This window comes from Sebastes fasciatus, chromosome 20 (assembly GCF_043250625.1).
Source record: "Sebastes fasciatus isolate fSebFas1 chromosome 20, fSebFas1.pri, whole genome shotgun sequence".
Classification (NCBI taxonomy): Eukaryota; Metazoa; Chordata; class Actinopteri; order Perciformes; family Sebastidae; genus Sebastes; species Sebastes fasciatus.
This window is the reverse complement of record NC_133814.1, coordinates 20,104,961-20,128,201: the sequence shown is the minus strand read 5'-3', so window position 1 is coordinate 20,128,201 and position 23,241 is coordinate 20,104,961. Positions and strand designations below refer to the sequence as shown.

The window sequence follows — 23,241 nt, the reverse complement described above, 5'->3', positions numbered from 1 at the left end:
TCTATACGATATCCAGAGCGTTAATATAGCATCAAACAACTCATATATTTACTATGTAGAGATATAGAGGAGAAATGTCTACCTGAGCAGAGAATGAAGTCACTCTCCCTCTGTGTGTGCTTTTAGTGCATGTGAGCGTGCCCCACTGGCTAGCTCACGGCCGCCGCTCTGCACTGCTCTCATCCAGCGGTTACAGCTGGTAACGCCGTCACGACCGACGTGACCGAATTTGTGGCTTCAACAACAGTGAAGATGCACCCAAAACAAAAAGGGATTGTTATTGTGACCGACGGTACCGTTTCCATCGCCGACTTACAGACGAGGAATCCAGAAGAATGTGGCTGAGAAACCTAAACGGAAGAAAACCCGTATCCTACTTTGTGGTTGGGCTACGAAAGACCAGCGTAGAAGAGACATCGGGTCGTTAAAAGGACTGACAGTAGTTCCAGGAGAACATCAGGTATGATTTCATGTGTAGGGAGGACACAGCATTGTAGCGTCTGATTAATGACAGCCAGTTACTTTTACTATTTTCTGTACAGTTTAAAATGTAAGGCAGTTTATGGCACGGAGTGCAGGGCAGCATTAGACTAAAAGTAGTGTAAGTATGGTTATCTGTGTGTAGAAAAAAGCAAAACCTTGTTATTGTGGAAGTACTGATCTGCTTCAGAGCTTTTCAGATTGTTCATCGCTTCACCGTCTGTAGCAACGGAGTCAATAACGTAGCTAAATATGCTAGTGTAGTTTATCTGAGGCCACTTCTTCAGGTCGTCCATATTATAAAATTACGAAGAATAACAATATACAACTATAATAATAACAATATACAACGTTTCTTTCCCGATGTAAGTCTATGGGAAAAAGTATTTTTGGGCCAAATGGCATCACGTGACGGACACTGAAGTTGTAGTACCACCGTTTGGCCACTACGAAAATTCGGATCAACGACCGGCGCTCTCTAACTTCCACGGCCTTTGCCATTTCTGACAACGTCCACGAGCACATCACAAGTTGTGAACTCAAAGCTTTCTGAAACTTTCCACTTTCCAGCTCGTAAACAAGGTAAACGCCACCCCATTTGAAGGCACCATTATATGTCTTTTAATTTAGGTGTTTAGTATCACACCGGTGCACAAACCTCTCAATTTCAAGGTGTGAATGTGCGTCAGGACTTGATTAAAAAGAAAAGTCTGTTACCACCTATTAAACAATGTCAGACTCTGCTTGTGTTCACTTAACCTCGACAGCTGTGGTTGGCTGCTAATTGCATTGCTCCACACAAACGCGGCACTCAAGCAGCTCGGTGGAGGTGTTTCTTACGGAAACACCGTGGGGTAATTTGTTCTTTCCTTTTTTTCTCGAGCAGAAGGAACGACTGCGAAGCTGAAAAGCAAATGACATCAGCGCACAGAGACTGATTACGGATAATAGGGTGCGAGCAGCATGAACTGATAGCGCTAAGAGAGGGAGGAAGAGAGAGGGAGAATGTGTTGCAGTAAGAGGGGTCTATATTGGCGATGTGAATCGGCACTGAAGCATTCTGGGGCTTCGTGTTACAGGCCTTATAGGGGCCAGGGCCCCTGTGTCTATGCTCACCTCGGCTATTCTTAGGCTGTCTGTCCCTCGCCCTCAGCAACTCTGCAGGCAAGAAACTCTCCTCTCTTAATATTAACTTTAATGTTGTCTTTTTATCTAAAATGTTGAGGTTTGTTTAGGGAGTTTTAGGTTTAGTTTTTTTTTGGTGGCTCTAGTCAGATTACTGTTGTTCCGCAGTGCGCTCTGCACTCTTTCTGTCTGTGTGTCTATCTACACATATTTGTATCTGTGTGCATGAATGCATGCCTTTGTGTGTGTGTCACAGAGGTTCCACAGCACCTGACCCACCCACCCATCCACCCAAACACCACCAGCAGCACCACCACCACCACCACCACCACCACCATCCTAAGGTGTTTGTCCTGAGAGCTGAGAGCAGACAGGGATAGAGGGAAGTGAAAGCCAGAACTGACGGAGAAGACCGAGACAAAAAGGATAACAGGGGAGGACAGAGAACACGGTTACACCGAGCAGGAGGAGAACCCACACAGCCGGAGAAGGAGTTGTTAGCAGTAGGAGTGTTGACGTTTAACCGAAGATGACTACGTACACAGTGACTCTGACCGGCCCCGCTCCGTGGGGCTTCAGACTACAGGGAGGAAAGGACTTCAACATGCCACTCACCATCTCCAGGGTAAGAAAGAAAGAAACCTCACAGACTGTTGTTGTGACAAAAGAAAAATAAAGAATGAGTGACATTGACATCTCATAAACAGTAGCAACAAAACAATGCATTGGCAGTGTTACATTATGATGGCAAAAAAAGTTCACAAATGATTTCAAACTTCATTATGGTACAGTGATTAAACACTAAAAAACCATCACACTATAATGTAAACACAGAATCCTTCAAAAAGCTTCACTTTTATCACATTTTCCTGCTTGAATATCTCATTGTGGTCATTTGCAGGTTAAAATATGTTTATAAATATTTTTTTTTAGACATCTAACGTCTGTTAAATGACTAAGTGAAGCACGTTTATTATAAGACCTCCTACGCTGTACTTAAATGTAACCTAATTCAAATTTATTCAACCCAGTTTTTTATCCTTTTTCACCTGGAAATCACCTCTTTCACCTGGTTTGACAATAACGTGTCATCAAGCTTGTGTCAAAGCATGTGCATTCTGTATTTGAGTGTGCACAGGTGTGTGTGAGCGGTGGCTGAGCAGCGGTTATGTAATGCTGCTGTATGTGATGATGACAGGGAGGCTCAGATGTAATGTCCAGAGAGATTTCAAGAATAGAGCATCAGTGGAAAGACTGGAATAGTTTTGCTGCTGCATTAGGTAACTTTTACTAATGCGGGTATAATATTTACTTTGATTACATAGTAGTTCAGGTCAGCTTGATTAATCATGACTAAAGTGGAACTACTTTTTTGCTCAGCGAAGTCAAATCATCAATTCAGAATAATTGAGATTTATTTTAACTGACAAATCTCTCACAAATTCCAAAACTACATTTGAAGACAAATATCTAATTGACTACAACAAAGCTGGACATGTTTGGCACAAATGACAGCAGACAAACAAGATGACAACATAAGAAAAGAACAAGTAATTAATTAGTTTTGCAGCAGAGAGACTGGGTGTCTCTCTATGGCAGGACTGCTGGTGTATTTACAGCGTTTCCTTTAAATAGCACTGGAGGAGAGGTGGATGGATGGATGGAGAGAGGGGCGGGAATGGGACAGGGAAGAAGTGAGGAAGCTAATGGCAGCTTGTGTTACCTTAAAGCTGCAGTCGGTAAATATGATTAAAAAAAAATAAAAATTGTTTTGTTTGTTTTTTTGGGCCCGCCACCGACCCCTTTCTTCAGAGGACTGAATTTACTTTGTTGTTTTTTTCTTTTTCAAATTAAAAGCCAATGAAGGAAAAGAAAAGTGGTATTACTTATAATCATCATCTAAGAAAAACCGTATTACTTAAAAAAATAAGCTGGCCACCTTAAGGACATATAAACAATTAAACAACAATGACATTCAAGAGTAGACATGGACACATGTATGTAAACAGACAAACATCAGCAATGACCGAAAACAACAAGCTGAAAGTTATTTTTATAAAATGGTCACTATATGCTGACAGTAGTGCATGAGACAGATAATCTGTGGGGGAAAAAAAACATGTGCCTCTGCCCCCTCCAGTGTCCTCTGGTGCTCCTAATGGCATTTGCACATTTTCATAGACTGGAGGAAAACAACCAATCAGAGCCGAGCTGTCGCCACAGGTCAAACTAGGCAGCGCTGATGAAATATGAATCAATATTCTGTTACTGTAATGTCTATTTCTCTCCTCAAATGTTTTCAGAAACATCTCGTAGTGTACTGTTTTGTTTACAATGAGAACGTTTGTGACCCAGCAGCCATGTTGAGATCAGTCGAGCCAAAATCAAAGCTCCGCCCACCAACCGGGTCATGAATTTTCTCATTTTACTGCTAAACAGTACACTACAAGATGTTTCTAAAAACATTCGAGGAGAGAAATAGGCATTACAGTAACAGAATATTGATTCATATTTGATCCGCGCTGCGTAGTTTGACCGTTTGATCGCAGTTTGCGAGTTTCACGAGATTGACAGCTGCGGTAGAGACTCCTCAGCTCTGATTGGTTGTTCTCTTCCGGTCTGTGAAATCTTGCAAATGCCATTAGGAGCACTGGAGGACACCGGAGGACACAGAGGAACATGATGTTTTTTTCACAGATTATCTGTCTCATGCATTACTGTCAGGATACGGTGACAGTTTAATAGCATATTTGCTCAAAGTTACCGACGAAATAAGCTTTATTCCTCGCTTATAGTTCAGTTTTGCCTTTTTGGAGCTGCTCCTGAGAGGACGTTGTGACAGAATGGAGGATTTGAGTGATTCGGGAGATGAGCGAAGGTAGAGGAGGTGACGCTCACCTGGGTAGAGCAGCATGGACGTTAAATCTCATTCTTCAGTCCTGATTGATGCCCAGCTGGCGACCAGCCTGCGTTGTATTGATCCACAGTCTGTTAGTTCATCGTCTTCTGATCCCTGAGTCTTAGGCAACCAGGGGGAGCTTTGATCTGTGTCCGCATGGCATTGAATCATTGGATTTGAGTTCATCCCGTGGTCGTGTTGGGCTCTGACAGGTTCACATAAAACTGCAGCTTGACATGACAACTCGGGGTGCCGTTACAGTTTGACGTAACACTGCCGCGGTTTGGATTTCGGCCTACTTTTACCAAGAACTAAGAAAGGAAAGAGGAATGAAGATTCCTGACGTCTTGTTAGCTGAGCTGAAGCACTGTGCATCAAATAAGTGACACACTAAAGACTTTTTCTGCTGTTCAGTCATTTTAAATTACTATTAGTGTCATAGTTAAAGTTATGAAAAATATGTGTCATCCATGACACTTTTTCCCACCATTCTACATACTATTTACAAACAGCTTTCTGGACAACAGCTTTCTGGACACCATCAATAGATAGAAGTAGTAGAAAAATATCTAAGCTATCTTCTTATACAGTGATATAACAATTTTTTCAGATATAAAGCATTTTAAAAAAGATAACCCCAAGGATAAAAATCCAAGACAGTGTCGCTCTTTCATTAGTCAGTCCTCATCTGTTATATTTGAAGTGTCTTGACGCACATGAAAACATGCAAGACAGAGAGGTCAGGCAACGTTATTATGGAGGACAGAACTTGCCAAGATAAAAAATAAATAAATAAATGACTCGATAAATGAATAAATGTCATTAAATGAAGCAAGAAGAATATTAAAAATAAATGTAGTTATTAATTAACTGATAAAATGTGACATAAATTGATATTTCTGTTTTAATTTGAGTCTTTATTTAATTCTTTGCATTTATTCCCTTATTTATTTACTCTTGTTTAATTTTAACTTTTATTTATTTATGTATTTATTTTTATTAAAATTCTTAAATATTTATTTATTTATTTATTTTTGCATGTATGCATAAATACATAAATAAATACATACATTAAAAATAAATGATTAAAATAATACAAAAATGAATGCAAAAATAAATAAATAATTAAAAATGTAATACAAAATAAATTAATAATAAATAAAAGAGAAAACTAAACAGAAGAGTAAATAAAGAAGGGAATTAATACAAAGATAAATGAATAAAGACGCAAATTAAAACAAATATCAATTTATGTCATTCATATATATATATATATATATATATATATATATACATATATTATTTTTGCTACATTTAATGACATATTTATTAATTTACTGAGTCATTTATTTATTCATTCATTCATTTTTGATTTTGGCAGTTTCCGTCCTCCATACATTATGTGTCTATATGTGTGTTTGATTACACTGAAGCAGAAATAAAAATCATTTTTCACCTTGCTCTTCCGCCCACTACCACCTTTTGTAACAGGCACAACGACTTTAATTCAAAGGAAGAAAAAGAAGTGCAAAAAAGTAGATAAAAAAAGTAGAAATGTTGACAGGAGAAACAAGGTCGAGAGTGACAGTCTAAGAAGCAGCAGAACATTATGTGATGTGAAGTGGTTAAATAATGTGATTATGAGAGTGGATTGTAGATAGGACGACCAGATGTAAATAGGAAACCGATAGAATCAGGGAAGTCCTGCATGAATGTCAGCAGCAGGTGTGTGGATGTGTGTGTTTGGGGGATGAAGGGGGGTTCAGTGGGGTCAATCCCAGTGAAGCCGGAGGCATCAACAGCATTGCTTATTTTTAACTCTTTAACGAGTTGACTGTAAGCCTAGACCCTATACTGGGCTCACTTAAACCTCCTCTCTGTGTAGTTTAAGCGCTAAAGTCTGGCTTTGTAGCAGAGCCAGGAGCACGAGGATTCAAGCTGAAGTTCAATTGGGGGAGAAAAAAAAAAAAAATTTAAAAAATGTGCTCTTTTGAAAAATGAAAATACAGATTTGTAAGGTAATAAAAGCATTTTTTGAAAAAGGTTTCTTGGATTTAACCGTTCAGCTACCTTACTCTACTGTATTAGGGCTGCAACTAACGATTATTTTCTCGATTAATCTGTTGATTATTTTCTCGATTAGTTGTTTGGTCTATAACATGTCAGAAAATTGTGGGAAAAAATCAGTGTTTCCCAAAGCCCAAGATGACGTCCTCAGATGTCTCGTTTTGTCCACAACTCAAAGAAATTCAGTTTACTGTCATAGAGGAGTAAAGAAACCAGAAAATATTCACATTTAAGAAGCTGCAATCAGAGAATTTATATCAAAATAATGAATAATTAATTGAATAGTTGATTAATCGTTGCGGCTGTAAAAATAGTTTGAGCCACAGGTCCTGTACCATATATCCCTGTACTGCACACTTTGTTACTAGAAATCCTGCTGCTTTCATTCTTATTTATTTATATGTATATATATTTGCAGCTGCGGAGACTGATTCGATTCTTAGATTTAAAAAAAGTGGTTCCACTCTGTTGATAAACCCAACGCAGAAATTTTAAGCAGCCCTTTATCTGCAGAGCTGATGGATTTATTTTGCTTCATCAGCTTTTCTCCTCTCTACGGTACTTTTTTAAGGCTTATTTATTGAGCTACTGCACACACAGCATGAATAACTATGTGGAGTAAGGTGCTACATCACAGAGGAAAAAATAACAAATTATTTAAATTTACATTTTTTTAGTTTAGTTTTTTATTTTATATTCACCCTGGCGATTCAATCCAGCATTCATAAATATCCCTCCAGTCTGCATATGTTTGTGTAACTGCATAGTGGTCCAGGTGTGATCTGCTCTGTTGGCCCCTCCGTAGATAACTCCGGGCAGCAAGGCGGTGGGCGGCACCCTGGCCCAGGGCGACATCATCTCAGCCATCGATGGGGTCAGCACCGACGGGATGACACACATGGATGCCCAGAACAAGATCAAGTCTGCCTCCAACCAACTGGCACTCACCATGCAGAAGTAAACAACCAGCACACTTACACCAAAACACCCGTCTCCATAAAACTTAAAGGTGCAGTGATGTGGCGTCTAAGTATATTTGGCTTATAGGCCTACTTGTACTTCATCTTTTGATCGAGATATACTTAAGAAAAGTATAATTAAGTATTTTTGAGTCACAGACTCAAGTCCCCATGTCTGCTAAAAAGTGGGCTACAAGTATACTTGTAGCATAAAAAACTATTAAACTAGTAGTTTAATAAAAGAATACTTTAAAGTGTACTTTCATAAACTATAAAGTGGGTGACAAGTATACACAAGTATACTTGCAGTATAAAAACTATTAAATTAGTAATTTACCGAGAGTATACTTTAAAGTGCACTTTCATACCCACTAAAAAGTAACTAGTAAACTATCGGGATACTTATAGTATAGTTGCAGTACAAAATAAAACGTAACTAGTTGTGTACTCAAAGTTTACTTTTCTTACACTTAAAGTACACATAAAAGTATATTTTTATAAACTAAAAAGTGGGCCAATTTAGTCCCAAGAAGTATTAAAGTAGTATTTACAAGTAGTACACTGATATTTGTATACTTACTACATAAGCATACTTTGGGAAATATATACTTGAACTTCACTTAAGTATACTTATAAAATAAACTTGACTGCTTAATGGCTGTTTTTTTCCCCTTTTTTTGTAAATAATTTATCTTTAAATTGGCAAATAAAAAGTGGTAAAATACGGTGTGACGGTATATTTTAAAGGGACATTTTAGGGACATTTTATTGTTTTAATCTTTAGGTCAAGACGTGCTGCAGCATTTTCCACAGCAACTGCGAGAATGGAATCACCCATGCCAGTCATCCCCCACCAGAAGGTAAAAACACAACCGCAACAATAATGAACAAATAGACAAATCAACATACTGTATATCTGCATACATGTACATGTTTGTATGTATGTCGGTCATACGTGTTTTGCATCTGTGTTTGTGAGAATCTTCTTTAATGGTGCCATCGGGCTGTGTCCTGCTGCCCACTAGTGTCAAATATTCACAGTGCAATTGCAGGGAGGTCAGAGGTCAGAAAAACAAGCTGATACTCTGGTTTCACTTTAAATCTTTCTTTTCAATCCATCTTGACCTCTTCTCATCTTTTAAAGGAGTTAGAAAAAGTGAAAGAGGAGGTCGGGCCTATACATTTCGTAGAGGAAGTTCAAATGGAGCCGCCGGTGTCCTGTGATATTTTCCAGGATAAAAAGCCCTCTGAAAGGAATCTCTTCCAAGTTCCTAAAAAAGATCCAGAGCGCTTTTTGACCCCGGTCAAAGCTCCTGCCGCCTCCAAGCCATCTGATGTTTCTCCACCCGGCCAGTGGGGACAGTACAATTCCCCGGTTGGCCTTTACTCTCCAGAAAATCTCAGAGAAATGCTGCTGATGCAGGGCAAGTTAGGACAGGGGTCGGCAGATTCCCGCGGAGTTTCATCACTGGGGTAGGTTACCACGGAGATAAATAACCTCCAGTTATGTAACACCAAGAGAAGAAGATTTAACTCAAAAACCAACACGCCCACCAGCTGATGTAACTCAACAAAAGTGCTGTTTTTTTACACTCTGGGTGAATGAAGCACGTCACGTCCCCATTTAACCTCACATTAACATGTCCGTGATGAGAAAAATATACTCAGAACTTTCCATCGCTATCCCAGCAGCCATTCCTCTCACACATGGCACTATTTTGGGAGCGTACAAACAAACATACCTGGCCGGCCTCCAGGTAACAGAGTAGCAGGAGATCAGACTACAGGACTGAAACCAGGGAGATGATGTTGCAAAAAATCTTTTTAAAGGTCTCTTTTTTTGCTGTTTCAGCTCCCTGATTTCCCTTTTTGAGGCTTTTTATATTGAAGTGAATGCGTCTCTGTCTGTCCTCTGGTGCTGAGTTTTAAATCCTGTTTTGCCTGGAAAACAAGAGACTTGCTTGTTAAGCTTTTCTTTAATTGCTGACGAGGTTACAGGAAGGTGACAATTTGTTGCTAGAGTCGGTCCTCCCCCACTAGAGGCCTTTGTTTTTTTAATTTATTCAAATATTCTACGGCTGCATCTCACAATGATTTGTTAGCTCCCAGAGCATACTGTGACTTCTTCACATATTTTGAAGGAAGAGGTTTAAGGCGCCGCTTCAAGCGCCTCACAAGGAATTACAGGCCTGTCCGGTGCTCTCAGATTAAGGCAATCTTGTATCAGGAGAGACTTCAGAGATTTGGTCCAAAGTATACTGGAGCACACAGATTTAAGACAACAAACTTTATTGGAAGACTACTACTACTCAAAGTGTGTCCTCATTGCTCTTGGCGTTGAAACGTAACGTAAAGTTTGCTAACTTAAAGCTGCAGTGGGTAGAATTGGAGCAAATATGATTAATATTATTTTTATAAAACGGTCACTTTATTCTGACAGTAGTGCATGAGACAGGTAATCTGAAAAAAATCATGTTCCTCTGTGTCCTCCGGTGTCCTCCGGTGCTCCTAATGGGATCTGCAAGATTTCACAAGCTGGAGGAAAACAACCTATCAGAACCGAGCTTGAGCCTTGCCGTCTCTGAGCAGCTGTCAATCACTCGCGAACTCCGATCAAACGGTCAAACTAGGCAGCGCTGATCAAATATTAATCAATATTCTGTTACTGTAATGCCTATTTCTCTCCTCAAATGTTTTCAGAAACATCTTGTAGTGTACTGTTTAGCTGTAAAGTTGAGGAAATACTAAGCACCGCCCATCAGCCGGAGCACAGCCTATAGGAACGCTCAATTGGAACGCTCTCTCTGAAATGACCTGTGATTGGCCAAAGTCTCCCGTCACGGTCTAGATTTTCTAAAGCCTGAAAACAGAGCCATGATGAAGTGCAGAAGTCTAGTTTTCTCTCAGAACACTTGAATTACAGTATGCTGAAAGGTTATTATGGAATTTTTGCCCAATGATGCCAAAAAATTCTGCCTACTGCAGGTTTAAAGGTTCTCTATGCGATATCCAGAGCATTAATATCTATTCAACTATCAACTATTTGTAATGTAAAGATATAGAGGAGTAATGGCTACCTGAGCACTCTCCCTCTGTGTTCGTTGTAATCAGAGCTTCTCTGTGCTTTGTTGACATCGCCGGGCCGGCCGCGCATGCTTTTTAGTGCATGTGAGCGTGTCCCACTGGCTAGCTCACAGCCAGCGCTCTGCATTGCTCTCATACGGCAGTTACAGCTAATAACGTCGGCCACGGCTGACGCCATCGTCACGGAAGCGTAGCAATAGTTTGAGGGCCACTGTAGTCAGTTTTGGGGTTTGAGGCTTAAATAACAATGGTGATGATATTCAATTTTTTTCTTTTTGTGAACAAATCCCATAAAGAGACCAGAACCATCAATAACTCAGTCCATTTCTAGATACTTTCTAACTTCCCTACTTTGTCTGTGACAATCCCCGAACCCATTTGTTCCAACCAAAGACATAAATCTTCCATTTTTAAAAAGTTTCAGTAATTTTGTTAAAAAAACCAAAAGCTGGCCACTGTAGTTTTTAGTGAACTTTATTCAAACAGGAGTAACTAGTGCTGTTGATCGGGACTATTTTCAGCGGCGGATTAATACACATTTAGTGCTCTAGTGAGTATTTACAGCAGCTGTACGGTGTATGTGAGGTCAGTTCAAAATAAACTACAGTGCCCCTGTTCATCGTCATGAAGGAACATGTTATTCAGTGCAACAGTGGAGGAATAAGAGGCTTTCGTTACACAGACAACACTTAATAATAGGTTATTTTTGGAGCACATTTAACAGAAAAAGGCTTGTCATCTCTGCCGGGACTGTAGGGCTCAATCATCAATGCCTTTATCTTGATTATACTGTGTGTTCAGTGGAGCTCGGTGGGAGTTAAGCTGAGGCCACCGTTGAGGTAACTCTCGAGTTTGGGTGAATCCTCAGTCATGAAATACTTGTAGATGTTAATTAAGGACGCGATCTACTTTGCCATCTGACATATCACAACCAGATATCAGTCTTCACTAATGCGTTTCCCCTCTGGGAGCCGAGCTGCTTTACAGTAAAAGGCCAACGGTAAGTCAAATGTCAGGGAAGGTGCTCCAGGCAGGCTGCGGGGACGATGACGGCAGTATCATGCCAGCAACCCCACCTCATCGAGCACATAGAGACTCCTGACTCCACGTGCACATAGACGTGCACACACACACACACACACACACAGGAGAGAGCAGCTGTCGGTCAGGGAATGTGCCGCTCCGGTTACACGCCATCATCCTGAATCTCCTGAACGTCCCCCTCCTGCCAAACCTGAGATAGCTCCTTCTCTCTGGGGGGGAGGCGTCCCACGTGTGAGGTGCTGCCGAGCACTTTCCACTTTACCTACTGTAGCCTGAACATGTTCTGTATGCACGAATCTGCCAGCTGAATTAATTTATGTGTTGCACTCTCAAGCGAGAGCCCATTTACACTGACAGGAAAAGCAGAGATGTTTGGGTTTAATCGGCATTCATCCCCTCTGACAGATGAAGGTAGTTTGTGTAAATGTGGAATATATTTATGACACAGTCTTTGGGAATTAGATAACGTTAAAGGTGCAGCAAACGACTAATTGCTACGTAAGGGATAATGTACAGCGAGCTGGTCATTGTTGTGAAATAAACCCCGACAGGGGTTCACGTTGGGAGGTATACTGAAAAGTCTAAGTATATTTGCCTTATAGCCCTACTTTTCTTAATCTTTTGATCAAGATATACTTAAGAAAAGTATAATTAAGTATTCTTGCCTTATAGGCCTACAGATAAGAATACTTTTCTTGTAGTTGTGCTCACTTTTTGATAGAGTAGCCTATGAATTTACTTCAAGTTTTTGGATTATCCGTTCACCGTAGAGGCATGCAAGAACAACACATTTTATTAGATTTTTTAATCTCATCACAAATCATCAATTCAAATAGCAAAAGGAGCAAGTCTCTTTATGTATATCATTGGCTAAAAGTACTATAAGTTAAAGTATACTTTCATGAACTAAAAAGCAGAGATGTCCAAGTCTAGTTTCAAGTCTTTGAGATGCTGTGTACTCGAGTAGCTAACAAAACCGCAGACTAATTACTTGTGATTTAAATAATCAAACTCATTGATTTATTGCACTGTGATCAGAGGAAAGGGCATCATTTAATACATATCTGAAACACATGATACTGTAAAGTGGAATTTCGGCCTGGAAGTGACGTTAGTACCTGGCTAGCGAGGGATCAGCGCGGCGGCGGATCTCTTGTTCTTTAGCCGCCCCTGCTTTGTCCTTTGTCGGCCATCGAAACAAGACGATTTAATAACAATTGAAATTCATGTAAGTAAAATAGATTTTACGGAGCAGAGGCTTGTGTAACGGCACAGCCCAGAACATAGTGTCTTGAAATACCATTCAAATAAAAGTTACACTTACAGCTGAGGTGCCACCGCAGTAATGGCGGCTCCTCGGCTTCGTCTATATGTAACGGCGGCAGTCCCGACCAGGTGGTGTGTGTTGTGTTGGTGTAGTTGTGTATATTTGTGGCTGTCCTGTGCTAAATGTGTCTGTGTGTCATGTGATTGATACGCTCCTGCTCTTGTCAGTCACTCCTGATGATGCAGGGGAAGCTGGGAAATATGCAGCGATGACAAACGGCTGCTATTCTGACCTGTACATGGGATTACAGCATAGTGCCGGAGTTGGATAGTTTCCTACAAACGCACACGGTGCCATTGTTATCACCAAAATACCCTCTAATGATTCACTACGTTCTTTCCTTCTCTCTCTCTCTCTCTCTCTCTGTCTCTCCGTCCCTCTCTGGTGTGTTTCAGGTTATCTTAAACACAGCTGCAAAGTCAGTACCGTCACATTTCTCAGCATTTAATGTGCATGAAGTGTACGTCAGTAGAGAGAGTATTTGTTTTTAGTCACTGGTGATTTTGGCGTGTCAAACATAGCATTCATGTGCATGAAGTTGAGGCTTCAATGTAACTGTAACAGCATATTGAGTGTGCTGATCATCAGGTAACATGATATTAACCGCATCTTGTCCCCAGAAGTGGAAAGTAAAAAACGTAGTGTACTTCAGTACAATTTTGAGTACTGCTACTTTATTTGAGTAAATTGTGAGTCTGCTTCTTCCTTCCTACTTTATACTTCAATACATTTATCAAACAGCTGTACTACTACTTAGTTCATATAAAGAATTTTGCTAAAACATCAATGAGAGAGTTCATAAAACCATTTTGTTTTTGTATATTGTAAGATTACTTTGACTTGATCAAATACTTACACATAAGCAAAAGAATTCGTACTTTTCTTTCTGATATTTTAGTGCTTTTTCTTCCCTTTAATGTTGAACCCAAACTCTACTATATCTACCTGTTTTCCACCTCTGCTGGTCCTCTTTAGTGTTCATATTCATTTTGTGAATATGAATGGATTTGCAGTATATTACTGTGTATAAATGCATGCGCGTTGGCATTTTGTGTGTCCGTTATACATCCATGTTTGCCAGGAGTGTGTATCAGTAAAACATCATCTGCGGTGTGTCTGTATTTCACATGTGTGTCATGTGAAATATGCAGATAATAATCAGTTTGGTTGTTATGCATTAGCATGTTTGGTTTTCTTTGGACTGGTATGTCAGCTTTATAGTACAAAGTGGTTGTTAAGTCGTGATGGATGAAGCCTCTATCCCAATTCCACACTGCATAGTAATACATGTATATATATGCCATAAATATGTATATGTCCCTATATGTATAGGGAAACAAACACAAGGCTTTCATCCAGGAGTCCGCTGTTCATGTTACACGTGTCACGTTACAATCAGCTGTTTGTTCGTGTCCCGTGTTCACGACGTTAAGTGTCATTTTCACTACAAACGTAGCAGTTTTAAGCCCGACCGTGTTATTTTTCCTAAATCTAACTATAGTGGTTTTATCGCCTGAACCTAAGTTTCATTGACAACATTAAGCACGTGTTTACTGCGACCGAAAAGTGACGCCGAGGGGTCTGACAAAGCGTCAGTATATGACGAGTTGGGATGAGAACGCGTTGAATTATTCGGATGAGTTTTTGTTTGTAGAAATATGAGACAATCCAGGTTCATCCCAGAATCCGTCCCTCCGTTAGGAGTCAGAAACAAATTCTACACATAGAGGCTTTAACGAGGAGAAAGCAAAATGCTTTTGGCTCGCCAGTCTACACAATTTGTTAATCCGTTGTGGGACAACAGTGTCCATCATCTACTCAAATTTTTAATTATTGTTTATTAGGCAACATTATCGCCATATTAATCTGCATTCTTGTGAGGAAAAAAAGCATCTTTGAGGTAACTGAATTTTGACATTTTTCAAGTGTGAACACCCTCAAAAAAGGCTTAAAATGTCTATGTAGTATGGAATTGGGACACAGCTACAGTGAAGTGTGATGCGTATTCAGTGTGTGTAGTTGAGTGTAAATACATTGGGTTGCTCCCAAGAGCTATTGAGTGGTACAACAGCTCCACCTGTCTCTCAGCTGCATTACTACCCGTTGACCTAGTTTCCTCCCTTCACTTTTCTGTTGTTTCTCTCCTCTTAATTCCCCTCTCCTCCCCCCGTCTGTTAACCTCTCTTCTTCACCTCTGCACCTGAACCCCCCCCCACCTCCTCCCCACTGACCTCTGACCCCCGACCCCTGACACTGACAGTTTGGAGTACACTCCCAGCTTCAACCCCATTGCTCTGAAAGACTCAGCCCTGTCCACCCACAAGCCCATTGAGGTGCGGGGTCCGGGGGGAAAGGCCACCATTGTTCACGCCCAGTACAACACACCAATCAGCATGTACTCACAGGACGCCATCATGGACGCCATCGCAGGGCAGTCGCAGAGCAAGGGACACGACAGGTGAGGTCACACAACCAAACTAATCCCCTCTCCAGTCTTTTATGCGCTCTCTCCACTCACGCACATCCCTTCACACTGATCGAACCGACCCACGCATTGAGAAGTTAAAGGATCAGTTCACCCAAATTACAAAAAACATACTTTTCTCACTTCCTGCTAGTGATCCCTAGCCATGCATATAGTTGTTGTTTTTTTTGCTGATGTTTTGACATATCCACCTCTGAGATTTCTGCCTCCACTCACAATACAGTGGAATGGTAATAGTTTTTATACTGCAAGTATACTTGTATATACTTGTAGCCCATTTTTTAGTTTATGAAAGTACACTTTAAAGTATACTCAGTAAACTAGGAGTTTAATATTTTTTATAATGTAAGTATACTTGTACAGTATATACTTGTAGTCCACTTTATGGTTTATGAAAGTACACTTTAAAGTATACTCTCAGTAAACTACTAGTTTAATAGTTTTTATACAAGTATACTAGTTATATACTTGTAGCCCACTTTATAGTTTAAGAAAGTACACTTTAAAGTATACTCTCAGTAAACTACTAGTTTAATATTTTTTATACTGTAACTATACTTGTAGCACACTTTTTAGCAGAGATGGGGACTTGAGTCTGCAACTCAAGAATATTTTATTATACTTTTCTTAAGTATATCTCGATCAAAAGATGAAATACAAGTAGGCCTAAAAGCCACATATACTTAGACTTTTCTATATACTTGTCAGTATGAGCCAAGTATACTTAAGTACAATTTTTTTAAGTACATCTCTGATAGGTATATAAAAAGTACACTCTTATTTTAAGTTTAAAAGAAGTATACAAATAGCACACTTAAATAAATTTATTTTTGGTAAGGGCAGGTATGAACCTGGAAGTGAGCATGATATGTCTCCTTTATAAGAAAGGCTGGACATCTGTAGCAGTGAGAAAATGTTTTTTTTATTCATTTGGGTGAATGAACTCTTTAAGACACTTTTTTTTATTATGAAAAGCCAAAAACACAAAGCAGCTTTTGAACATAAACCTTCAGCCCACGCTGCTACAACTCTACTTTACTGAATGCCGGGGCTTTTCCATGTTGTCTGTGTCACGTATACTCCTCCGTGCTTTTCACCCACTCTCCTCTGCTCATTCCATCCACAACCAAAAAAAAACCCCAAACAAAAACAACCAACCACACCTGTGCTGTCCTCCACCCATCCCTCCCCATCCTTCCTTCCTGGTTGTGACCTCAGTGAGGATGTGGGCTCCCCCTTGTCGTAAGTACAGCAGCGCTCCTTTTCTATCCCGTCTCTCTTCGTTACGCGTCTCCTTTGTCTCATGATTACACAGCAGCTTGTGCAATGCTCCATGTGTCTCATAAACTAACATCCATGGTCTATTATGATATTAATATAACTAGAATTAATATTATAATAAATAATATTCCTAAAAATGTACAGCATCTATTTGTCCATTTGAATGTGTCAAACCATACTGTATGATGGTCAAACTCACTAACCCAGAGGTCATTTCTATGTGTATCTGAAAGTACTTAGAGGTACTTTGGTCAAAGTGTGAGTGTGAGTTGTGTTCAGGGTTTTCCTTTTTTTTGGAGTCGTCCTCTAAAATTGTGGGAAATATCACCACAGCCTCGGGAATCAGGTGGGAGTTCATGGCATGGGAATGTTCTGAGTATCCAATCACAGGTTTTCAAAGGACTGCTGCTCGATCAGTATTGACTCACTTTTCTAACACGCTAAAGAAAACAAACACTATCCCGTCATGTTGCTGTGCAAACTCACTCCAGTATCTACTGTACGCTACGGTAGACACCTTCAACAGGAGCTATAGGACAACACAAAGACAGTATCGTAGTAGTACGTGCTACAAACTTGACTGTGTGTAAAGCAACAACAATGCAATTATTGATCTTAATGTAATAACTGCCCATAATGAAATACAATCTGCTTCGGTAAATCTTCAAACATAATAGCAAAACATATATAGCATTTTTAACTTTGAATTAGGGCTGTCAATTGATTAAAACATAATCACATGATTAAGTGATTAAATTTTTATCTCTTCAAAATGTATCTTAAAGGGAGATTTATCAATTATATAATACTCTTATCAACATGGACAAATGGACAAATATGCTTGCCTTATGCAAATGTATGTATATATTTATTACTGGAAATCAATTAAGAACACAAAACAATGACAAATATTGTCCAGAACTGCATGTGATTATCATAAAGTGGGCATGTCTGTAAAGGGGAGACTCGTGGGTACCCATAGAACCCATTTTCATTCACATATCTGGAGGTCAGAGGTCAAGGGACCCCTTTGAAAATGCATGCCAGTTTGTCCTTACCAAAATTTAGCGTAGGTAGAGAAGTATATCTATGGAATATCTATGGAATACACTATATGAAGAATATATTAGAATACATTATAAATACACCAAACTAACACATATAATGTGAAATATAAACATAGAATAACATATAAATTAGCAAAGAGTGCAAATTTGTTTCATTTTGCAAATAAAATTGATGCAAAACACCCAAAGAAATACTATAACAATATCAACTCTTCAGTTGTAGATGGGCACTTAGCACAGTACGATCATCTATTACATTTGAGGCCTTTAGATACAGTACATACTACTCAGAGCTCTAACAGTACTCTCTGCCCTGCAGTGGGGCTCTGCCTATCAAGGACCCTGTGGTAGACTGTGCGTCTCCGGTTTACCAGGCAGTGATCATGCCAGGTGACATGCAGACTATGTCTGAATGGGCTCGTCGTGCCGCCAACCTGCAGTCCAAGAGCTTCAGGATGTTGGCCCACCTCACTGGCACTGAATACAGTCAGTATCTCTTGATCTTCTCGATACTCCTCTCTGCTAATTCCTCACTTCTTGTTCACTCAGTTATCATCTCATTACTGTTTATCATCTCATTATGTTTATTACCTAATTTCTCTTGTTTATTTCCACCCGTGCAGTGCAAGACCCAGATGAGGAAGCCTTGGCGAAGTCGAGGTAAGACCAGGAAGTTCCTGGTCACTGCCAAGAAATAGTCCGGCATAACCCCCCTGTAAAACCACAACTTGTCATTTTTACACTTAAAGCGATAGTTTGGGTGTTTTGAAGTGGGGTAGTATGAGGTTCTTATCTATAGTTGGTGTATTACCTACAGTAGATGACGGTCAGCGTGCCCCCAAAGTTTGGAGAAACAGAAGGGAGCATCGACACCGGAGCAAAGCGATGTACTGCTACTGCGACGGGGGCAGCAGCAAAACATATTTTAGCCTACTAAAAGAGAGGCCCCCCTAAAAAATCTAAAGTGTACGCTATATTTAGAATATTTTCCAACAGGGAAATGAACTGAAATGTATGTGTACTGCGTTTGTCATCTGCTGGCCTTGAAGAAAGGATAGACAAGTCTCACTTTCAGTTCAGTTCCCCGTTGGAAAGAGCTGTCTGACGGCAAGATAAAGCAGTGAAAATATTCTAAATATAGCGTGCACTAAATTTTTTTCTTTATAATATGTTTTGCTGCTGCCCCCGTCCACAGCAGGTCATTGCTTTGCTCTGGTGTCGGTAACTCCTATCTGCTTCTCCAATTACTGTAGGTAATACACTGATTGTGGATAAGTACCTCATACAACCCCACTACAAAACACCCAAACTATCCCTTTAACATGTTAATCAATGAGCTTTAGGGGTGCTGGTTGGCAGAATGTGTTACCTAGGCCAGCTGTTTCCAGTCTTTAAGCTAATCATCTTACTGTACAAACATAAAGAGTGGTATCAATCTTCTCATCTAACTAAATATTGAACTAATCCTTTAAAACTGTGATTAAAAGAGTAACTATTACCTGCCTTCCACACCATCAGAGAGAAGTTTGAGTCGGAGGTGAAAGGGCCCCGCTTTGCCAAGCTGAAGAACTGGCACCAAGGACTGTCTTCACAGATCCTCAACGTCCAGAATTAAACAGAAGAAAGAGAGAGGAAGAGGAGGACGTGTAGACGAAAGACATGGACAAAAGCACAGGAGAAGGGATAAATTATGGAGGGATAAAAAAAAAAGGAACAGGAGGAGGAGGAATCTCCTCGGGAATGTGAGATAGTGTTGTAGCCTAGATTAGTATGTGAGATACTAACTGTTAGTGTGAGAATGCTATGTGTTCATAAGCGCGATATTACCTGTCAAATGTATCTGTCCGCTGCTAAGACCTGATCTCGCATTTGGGTTTTTCTTTCTTTCTTTGTTTGTTTTGTTTGTTTGGGTTCTGTCTCCCTTAAATGAAAGGGAAAATTGTACAAAAAATAATCAAGTGAAAATGCAGAACTGATGTTTCTTTTAGTACACAAACCACATTCACAAACGTATGGATTTTAACACTAAGCATGCTTGTAAGAAGGCACACAAGGATAAATGAACACATAGAGATTTACCTACATGCACAAATACAGTATGTAAAAAATGCACTCAAAAATGTACTTATATCAATGTGAATAAATGTTTTCCTAAAACCATACGGCTGAGTGAACTGTTGTAAACTCACAAGTGAAATGAATGTGTCGCTCTCTATTGTGGGGAATCAAAAACTGGAGGCATGGCGTATAGTGTCATGATTGATAAGGACACTCCTCAGTCAGTGGGTAACATTTTCTGTCAGCTCTAGCGCCGCTGGTATGTCAGAGGGAGTGTTTTGACTTTGCAGGGAAGAACATCACCCAGAAAGAGCATCTAATAGCTTTTGACAGAATAATATGACCGTTTTATTAGCTGGTGGCGACATGGACAATGACACAACTATGGTAGCAGGGTTGGAGAAGCCTGAGAGCTGAATATTACTGCTGCTGCATTCTCAAAGTTTGTTTTTGTTTAATGATAGGACATAAAAGCTTCTGTGATTTCTACCTCTGAGGGAGAATAATATTCTCAAGGTCTCACATCAAACTTTATAGACCCCAGTATACACAAATATTCAAATACACCATTTTAGAATAGGTGAAAATAACACTTTTGTACTCTATCCTAAACCCTCTTGCTGTTAGGCGACAGTGCCAACACACTGCGCCACCGTGCCGCCCAACAATAAACACAGTGAGAGAAAATAAAAGATAAAAAGCAATTACTGCAACCCATAATATAGCCTAAATACAGAAATAAAATAGAAAAAGTTAACAATAAAACTATGAAAAATATTTTTTTAAATATTTAAAATGAAAAAGCTGTACAGTTTTGAGCAGGAATGTGCAAAATATTGATCAAGAAATGTGCAAAAAAAATCACAGTGTGGTGAATTACGTGATGAAATGAGGATGGGATTAAAAGAAATATCAGTAAGAAGTAGCCTATTCTAGAGTATGGAGATTGGACATTTCCAGGAAAAGAATTAACAAAGTTAATCGATCTGCTTTATTTCCATGTCTGCTGGTGAATAGATAATAATTAGCAAATAACTTCTTTGAAATTTCTTTAAAAACTACATGAATCATGACATTAGCCACCTGGTTACATCTGTGTAGACAATAAGTCACACAATGGTGAGATTTGTGCTGATCAGAAGTATCTTCTATTAGTTGTCCAGCTCCGATGAAGAGCAGTGCCTAAGGGCCCTTATTAAATCATGTTTATTATTATTATTATTATTTATTATTAAAAGTAATATAATATTGGAGATAATTTAATTATTATTCATATTAATATTATTATTATTATTATTATTATTAATAATTAATAATTTTATTTTGTTGGTTTTTTGTCTTTTTTTTATTTTTTATTAATTAATTAATTTTATTATTATTAATTTGTTCCTGCCAATCTCCTGCTCCATACTCTAGTCCAGTAGGTGGCGGTAATGCACCTTTAAGCTGGTTTGCCAACCGCCAATAAACACCAAAGAAGAAGAAGAACTTCAGCCAGGTGTGTGGACCAGGGGCCTCATGTATAAACGGTGCGTACGTACTAAAATGTTGCGTACGCTGTGTTTCACGCTCACGCCGGGATGTATAAAAATCAACGTGACGTGAGAATGTGCGGACCGTGCCGCAAACTCTAGACCAGTCGTGAGAATGTGCGGGCCATCCTACAAACTCTGTCATCTGGCAGTGTCAAACTACAAAGTCCTGAAACTCGCTAAATGTGTAAAAATATTTTTTCCACTCAACTTACTGAGCTTTATTTATGATGTGGGATCAAAAAAAAACCCCACATATTTCTTAACTAGTTTGCGCATAAAGTTTAACATCAGAGAGGCACAACAGAAACACATTTAAACTAATTTCCCAGAGATGGCATGACACCGTGCCAAAAACAAAATCGCGTGCTGCACAATGTGGCAAACCACCGTGGTGAGCCTGTGTCCCCTGGAGCTACAGATGGATGAACCGGACCCTGGCACACCTGACAATGAGCCAAATGCAGCAGCTATATGGCGCCGTTTAGATGAGATACACAGAATGTAAAGCAACGAGGTGAGTTGAGACAAACATTTATTTTTCAACAAGGTCTTTTAATATATGACTTATCCCACCATCATTCATTCTTTTTAATTCGTTGCATATATATATATTATCCTTCATTGTATTGACAATCTCTCTCTGTGACTCCAGCACAGCGTATAGTATATTTGAGGACGCGGCCAGACCGGCGCCTCTCAGCAGTCGAGGCACGGGGCGCAGCTGATCGTGCGCCTTCGGAAGCCTTCGGGAACCTTCGGGAGCGCACGGTCAGCTGCTGTGGAGACGTTGCGTTTGTTACTGATTCCTGATGAAAGACCATCAAATAAAATATGTTTTCTAGCTTCCACCTCAGTAACAAACATTTCAATTTCACACTCTGTGAAATTCTTCTTTTTTGTTCCTTTTCCAGCGTGATCTGCAGTTGTTATTTGGACAATAAGTGACAGCATGGCGCGTGTTTATAGTCATTTGCATAGTTATTAATGGGAGGAGACAAGGCGGACCAAGTGGCACGTGCAGCTGCGCTCAATTTCACGTCAAGTGGGATGTATAAAGGAAAGGTGCGCAGGAACAGGCGTGCGCATGGTTTTATACATGTGAAAATTTCTGTGCGTACATACTTTTCCAATTTTGTGAGTACGCCATCTTCCAGTGTGAAAGCTGCGCAGTCTTTTATACATGAGGCCCCTGGTGAGCTTCAGGTGAGCTTCTTTCAGCTGAAAATGTTTGAAATCTTTGAGACAGAGATCTTGGACTGGTTATAATTTGCTTTTGAGGAGGAGAAGATAGTGGAGGAGGACTCACAGAATGACGTCACTACAGGTGAGTACATTAGTGATGGCGAGCTGAAGCTTCATGAAGCATTGAAGCTTTCCAGCAAATTGGTTAATTTCTCGAGGCTTCATGTGCTCACGAAACCACCTGGTGGTCAAAGAGTGTAAAACAGGCAGATATGATCTTAACCATGTGATCTGTGATATACTGTATTTTGCTCCAGTAAAGGCTGTTGGGAATGACTATACCCAATAAAAAAAAATATATATTACCATGTAATCCATTTATATCTATATAATATATAATATAATGTCTATTTTCTAGTAAGTACATTATGAGTATACATATATAATAAACTGTAATTGTTTTATGAGTAATGCATCTTATGTGTAAACCAATCCTTTGGTCAATAATTGTAGTGTAGTGTAATATAATATAATAATGGCAGGAGGGGTAATATTAGTGTTCTGTGTCACTTCTGGAAAGTGTCATTGGTTTAACCAGTGAAGATCTGAACCACTTCCTGAACCAGCCAGCGAGGCTTCAGACGTCAT

The 23,241-nt window shown here is 39.6% G+C and overlaps 1 protein-coding gene across 3 annotated transcripts; it reads left to right on the top strand.

The window, feature by feature from the left end:
* Nucleotides 1-1,489: 1,489 nt before the first annotated feature.
* Nucleotides 1,490-19,980, top strand: ldb3b (LIM domain binding 3b). 3 transcript variants are annotated; one of them, XM_074619656.1, is made up of 10 exons: nt 1,491-1,644; nt 1,862-2,230; nt 7,377-7,528; nt 8,315-8,390; nt 13,381-13,403; nt 15,246-15,443; nt 16,689-16,712; nt 18,138-18,304; nt 18,442-18,478; nt 19,337-19,980. In XM_074619656.1, exons 2-10 carry the CDS (start codon nt 2,135-2,137, stop codon nt 19,431-19,433), a joined length of 870 nt encoding a protein of 289 aa, XP_074475757.1. In that variant the 5' UTR covers nt 1,491-1,644; nt 1,862-2,134; the 3' UTR covers nt 19,434-19,980. The 3 variants fall into 3 exon arrangements, with proteins under 3 accessions (XP_074475756.1, XP_074475757.1, XP_074475758.1); XM_074619657.1 differs by lacking the exon at nt 16,689-16,712 and having other exon boundaries at nt 1,492-1,644; XM_074619655.1 differs by lacking the exons at nt 13,381-13,403; nt 15,246-15,443; nt 16,689-16,712 and adding an exon at nt 8,675-9,003 and having other exon boundaries at nt 1,490-1,644.
* The last annotated feature ends 3,261 nt before the right edge of the window (nt 19,981-23,241 follow it).

Excerpts from the sequence above, each read along its gene's own strand:
- ldb3b (XM_074619655.1), top strand. The coding sequence starts at position 2,135 with ATGACTACGTACACAGTGACTCTGACCGGCCCCGCTCCGTGGGGCTTC. Across the intron at positions 2,231-7,376 it reads TGCCACTCACCATCTCCAGG|ATAACTCCGGGCAGCAAGGC; the intron begins GTAAGAAAGAAA and ends GCCCCTCCGTAG. Across the intron at positions 7,529-8,314 it reads CTGGCACTCACCATGCAGAA|GTCAAGACGTGCTGCAGCAT; the intron begins GTAAACAACCAG and ends TTTAATCTTTAG.